General features: G+C 41.6%; 1 protein-coding gene across 1 annotated transcript; it reads left to right on the forward strand.

Moving 5' to 3' along the window:
- Window positions 1-3,729: 3,729 nt before the first annotated feature.
- pomca (proopiomelanocortin a) lies at window positions 3,730-5,549 on the forward strand. Its single transcript, XM_062522794.1, has 3 exons — window positions 3,730-3,813; window positions 4,188-4,327; window positions 4,983-5,549. The coding sequence occupies exons 2-3, from the start codon at window positions 4,190-4,192 to the stop codon at window positions 5,547-5,549; spliced, it is 705 nt and encodes a 234-aa protein (XP_062378778.1). The 5' UTR covers window positions 3,730-3,813; window positions 4,188-4,189.
- Window positions 5,550-6,281: the final 732 nt, after the last annotated feature.

The raw sequence follows: 6,281 nt of genomic DNA on the forward strand, positions 1-6,281 counted from the left end.
GGCAATCAAGACCAGCCACCTGCGAGATGAGAGAAATGGAAGTCCTGCATTCACTTTCTAATGATTGTTTAATGCTTGCATCAAATGAACATACAGACCAGTGCATTTATGAGGTGGATTCCCCACTTGCCCTTGCCATCCAAGCGTCTCTTGAAGACTTTGAAGTACATACTGTAGGTATTTGTGCTGATGATGATGGTGGTGGTGAAGACTCCACCCTTGGAATCCTTGTGACGTCAACAATATCCAGGTATAGTGTTGAACAAGGTTATTGCTAATAGTGATGAAAATGTTCCCTTTTGAGTCATGTAAATACAATTTCTTATGCAAGGGATAATGTATTGTCCACTGGTCAGACAATATCCTGCTTATTATACGACTACTTGCCAAAAGTAGCCATTTAATAGGTGGGAGTTCTTTTCCTCCCTCTCGTTCATTAATTCCGTTTAACAGGACACCTCGGTGGCCGTTATCACTTACTTAATAGCTAGCCTCCTACCTGCCAATCAGAAAAGAGTATTTCTTCTCCCTGGGCGATAATCATAATTTTTTCTGTACGATAAGTTGCTGTAGCCTATTTTCCGTCTGGTAAATTGAATGTCAACATGGATTGTCAGTCATTAATTGATTATCCTGTCAGTAACCTAACTTATTCAATCAATCAATAATTCATCTAATCATTTTGTTGTTGTTTTTTAGATTGCAGCATTCTACATTGAACGATGGACCTGCATCATCGAACAGTCTTACAGCATCACCAGATCAGTCTGAAAAAGAAGTCCTGTACGTGGAATTAAGACGGGTAAACATGCAGTAGTTCATGATGTCCTCAATGTCTTCATGCAACCAAGAGTACTGAATGTTAATATGAAAATGGAGTTAATAAATGAGAAAGCTGTGGACAGTGATGGTGTGTAAAGAGAGGTGTATTCCGCCTTCTGGGAACACTTATTGGAACAGTGTGAAGGGAAGAAGAGAGAGTTCCCAGACTACGACCAGACTATTCTGAGAAGGAATGGAAAGCAGCCGGAAGAGTCTGGTTGAAAGGATACTTGGACCACGGTATCATGCCTATCAGACTGTCACCAGCTTTTGTTCTTGCATGTTACCAAGGAGTCAGCTCAGTGGATGAAGAACTCTTGGTGGAACAACTCAGGTGGAAATTTGACTTGGCTCGATGGATATCAAGATATCAAGATGATGTGCAGGAACGGAGCCTATCAGGAGTATAATGCACTTATCCTCTGGAAAGCAACATGGAAATAATAGAAGAAACTGTCACACTATATTCAGTGCTTAATGTTGCTTGTCCTGAATGTGTATGTGTGTTTTTTTCTCTCTCTCTCTCTCTCTCTTTCTCTCTCTCTGTGACTATACACCAGAATAATCTATTATGATTATAATGAAACTTTTTTTCTTAACGTGTTTCATATTATGGGATTATTTTTAAAAGTAAAATACAAGAACAATTAAACAATGAAGGAATAGTCAAAAAAGTGTATTTCTGCTTCTCTAAACTTTCCAACACTTGCACTTTCTTAGCAGTGATCATATCCTACTCAACAAAAAGTGGAGAGAAGCTGAAGCACCTAGGCAGACTATGCTTCTAGATGTACTGTATATCAGTCATATCTGTTCTGCAGGCATATCTGAATAATCTCCACCATTAAAACACCTTTAGAAAGTGGAGTGAACACATTTAATTGTTCTGTGCCAGGACAGACAACATCTATGACTATACCTTTAGTCTGGATTTTAATCTCCTGCTCACATCATACTTTCATAAAATCATACATACTGCACTCTACCTGTGGACATTGTTATTTGCAAAGCCGGTGCTGGTTAAACAAATAGCGTGCGTGCGACAGAGGAAAAGTGCTTAAATGTTACTTTAATACTGATGACTGAGCATAAGACTTAACCTCAATGCTTCAGTTACAGACAGAAGAGCAGTTTCAGTAGAATGACCACTCTTGAAACCAGACTGCATTGGGTCTAGCAGGTTGCTCTGGTATAAGTGTAAGAAGTCATAGACTTGCTTGAAGACCACTTTCTCTAAAACCTTAGACAAAAAAGCAAGAAGGAAGAATGGCTTAGCGAAAACAAGCTACCATAAAGGGGCAGACGCTTGAGATAGGCCTATTTTTTTTATGGCTCTGAAGAGGCATAAGCGGAGATTTTTTAAATATCCATGTCAGTGTTTGCGTGTGGGCAAGGGAAAACAATGTTTTTGGATTGTGACGTTAAATTGTTGTCAGGTCTTCGATTGGCCAATATTGCCTTCTGTTTTATTGACATGTTTTTGACAGCCTTCAAGGGCTGTTTCTATATATCCATGTGGATAGAATTATTTTGCGATACAAAGGAGGAAAAATCTCTGTTTTTAAAAATACCCGACTTTGAGTGTTTGTATGTTGTTTAGCCCAACCTCTTTCCCAACTATTCGACTGTTGATCATTCTGAGGAATTGTGTATTTGTTTTATTTTCATTAGGAAAAAATATTTGCTTTGTCATAGAAATCTCAGTAGTGCCTGGACTCATGCTTTTGGGGGTTGGCCATTCACTTATAGAGCAACCACTAAAAGCTTTTCCACTCACCAGATTGCATTCAGACAAACACAACCTTCCCATATGCTTGTCAGTATGCCATGAGGTAGATGCAAAACCCTCAAGGTCACAAAACAGTATTAATTGCTCTAAAGAATAACAGCCAACAAAGTGTCTTTTTTCCTATACACTTTTGTTTTGCAGTGGGTGGGAAATCATTTGCTCTTTACCTGCCCTGTCCTTGCATTGAAAAGATATCAAGATGATGTGCAGGAACGGAGCCTATCAGGAGTATAATGCACTTATCCTCTGGAAAGCAACATGGAAATAATAGAAGAAACTGTCACACTATATTCAGTGCTTAATGTTGCTTGTCCTGAATGTGTAAGTGTGTTTTTCTCTCTCTCTCTCTCTCTCTCTCTTTCTCTCTCTCTGTGACTATACACCAGAATAATCTATTATGATTATAATGAAACTTTTTTTCTTAACGTGTTTCATATTATGGGATTATTTTTAAAAGTAAAATACAAGAACGATTAAACAATGAAGGAATAGTCAAAAAAGTGTATTTCTGCTTCTCTAAACTTTCCAACACTTGCACTTTCTTAGCAGTGATCATATCCTACTCAACATAAAGTGGAGAGAAGCTGAAGCACCTAGGCAGACTATGCTTCTAGATGTATATCAGTCATATCTGTTCTGCAGGCATATCTGAATAATCTCCACCATTAAAACACCTTTAGAAAGTGGAGTGAACACATTTAATTGTTCTGTGCCAGGACAGACAACATCTATGACTATACCTTTAGTCTGGATTTTAATCTCCTGCTCTTGAACCCGTGTAAGGGGAGCCTTGTGCCCCTCACGTCCAACAGTGAATATGGTCATCCTGAAATGATATCTACTTGCTAATCTCTACTGATGTCATTTATGACCTTTACCATTGATTGTCACAAACATGGCTCTGATTATTTTCCTTTATGGTCAATGTTTTCCGGAACCGCTTATGACTCGGGTGGGCTAAGTGGAGTTGAAAGAAGATGGACAATCTACCGTCCTTGAGAGGTTGGCTCTCTTGTGCCGCTATAAAAGGGCTGTTATGGTGTTCAGGCATCAGGGAGTGCAAGAGTACAGAGTGACGCGCCTACAAACACACAGACACGCACTCAGACAAACAAGCAGATTCGCTCACAGACCAGGAGTCTGTAGAGAAGACCAGGAGAAACTTCTCAGAGAAGAAGGAGCGCACTCTTACTGTGCAACAGGTGAGTCATTTTTAAACTTCAGTTTTTCAAAAATCAGTTTTATGGGCAGTCAGCCTATTAAATAATCCAATAGAGTAATTCCACCAAACGTACTTACTTAATGGGACAGTTGTATCATTTGTTTAATTTACATATGGACTTACATATGAATAATCATACCAAAAATGTTTTCTGCAGAATGCAACATGGACATGTTCTTGAAATATGAACTTAAATCTTTTCAAAATCCTTGTGAACTTGAGATTATTCTAACATGGACTGCCTAAATCTTTTTTCATGATCATGTGCATACTGTACTCATTGTAAGTGTGTTGGCTACAAATAGTTGATCTCTTGTCAGAAACCTATAAAATGCTGATCTCTGTCCCTTGCAGTGATGTTGAAAGGACTAAAGATGCTGTGTCCTGTATGGTCCTTGGCTATGGCGGTGCTTTGCATACTCGCTATGGAAGTCAGCAGTCAATGCTGGGAGAGCTCCCACTGCCAAGACCTTAGCACAGAGGAGAACATGTTGGTAAGTATACTCTTAAGAGAGGAGATTGGGCTTAGATACTCTTCAACATTTAAAATGTAGTGTGTATGGGTTAAATATTTGTATCTATTGATAGTTAGTCATATACAATTGGTCAAAGCTCTGAGGGGAATATCCTGATCCTGATCAGATTTCTGTAAGAGAGAAGTGTGCATTGATAAAGGAAATCAGGATCCTACAAACTTGAATTCATTCCATTATCAAAGCAAAAACCATCTACACTTGGAATGAAATTTAATTTTATATATCTTTGTTGTGTCAAATGTGGAAATTTTGAATTAATTTGATATCTCTGTATTTACTGTTTGGGGCAGCCGTGGCCTATTGGTTGGGGCTTCGGGCTTGTAACCGGAGGGTTGCCGGTTCGATACCCGACCAGTCCACGGCTGAAGTGCCCTTGAGCAAGGCACCTAACCCCTCACTGCTCCCCGAGCGCCGCTGGTTGGGCAGGCAGCTCACTGCTCTGGGTTAGTTTGTGATTCACCTCACTGTGTGTTCACTGTGTGCTGTGTGTGTTCACTATTTCGGTTAAATTGGGTTAAATGCAAAGAACAAATCAAAAAAGGATGTACAGTATACTTGTGTTACACTGGGACATCTTAATCTAATGCCTTGTGATTACTGTGCCCACTGACAGGAGTGCATTCAGCTGTGTAAGTCAGACCTCACAGCTGAGACCCCAGTCTACCCTGGCGAGGGCCACCTCCAACCCCCAGAGCCTGAGGGGACCGACGCAGACTCCCTGCCCGTCCTCAGCCTCGCCGCAGTGGGTTCCCCCGAGGAGTCGTCCCCCGAGGTGAAGCAGGCCTTCCCCAGGCAGGAGGAGAAGCGCTCCTACTCCATGGGTCACTTCCGCTGGGGCAAGCCGGTGGGCCGCAAGCGCCGCCCCGTTAAGGTCTACCCCAACGGCGTGGAGGAGGAGTCGGCCGAGGCGTTGCCGGGGGAGATGCGGCGCTCGGCGCTCAACGACGTGGACTACGGCGCGGCGGGCGGCGAGGCGGAGGAGAGGGCAGCGCTGGCCGGCCTGCTCCAGCAGAAGAAGGACGGCTCGTACAAGATGAACCACTTCAGGTGGAGCGGCCCGCCGGCCAGCAAGCGCTACGGCGGCTTCATGAAGTCGTGGGACGAGAGGAGCCAGAAGCCTCTCCTCACGCTCTTTAAGAACGTCATCAACAAGGATGGACAACAGAAGAAAAGTCAGTAAGCGGGGTTGTGGGGGAGGAGGAGGGTGGGTTGGTGGAGAGAGGGAGCGAGAGAAGAGAAGAAATGGATGAAAGGAGAAAAAGTGAAGGAAAGAGAAGGTCAGGAAAGGAGAGAAAGGTACATGACACTGACCTGTGAGATTTGCTTTTTGTTTCCCTCCGTAAAGAGGGGACATACTTGCTTATTCCTCCCCCTAATAATACTAGCACACAGTAAGTAGATTGCTTTGTAATATTATTGGGAGTATCAAAAGGCTTTGTTGACCACAAGCACTTTGTTTTACAAGTTACCCCATGATTAACACTGCTATCAAGAAATAAATTCTGAATATTGTACATATGCTGTTGTGAGTATTAGTGAGAAGATGGGTGAAAGAGGTATTTCGTCTAATTTGTTGATGTACTATACTGTAAACTAATTACATGTGATACATAAAAATATTTTATCGCAAGCACTTTAAGGCATGCTTATTTATCATTACCAGAATTATTCATTTCATCATGTTACAAATTGAGCTGGTAAATAGTTCATTTAAATCACATTCACATGCAAGAAAATAATCCCAAAGACCCAATCCCACAATCGACACAAAGTCAAGAAAGGACCTGCACACCTTGATAGGGTTTTTTGCAGGTGTAGCTTTTTAAAGTTTCAATATTGTAAGAGGTAGGAAAAAGTGCAACACTTCTTGACACACACACACACACACACACACACACACACACACACACAC

Source organism: Sardina pilchardus, chromosome 20 (assembly GCF_963854185.1).
Source record: "Sardina pilchardus chromosome 20, fSarPil1.1, whole genome shotgun sequence".
In the NCBI taxonomy this organism is placed as follows: Eukaryota; Metazoa; Chordata; class Actinopteri; order Clupeiformes; family Clupeidae; genus Sardina; species Sardina pilchardus.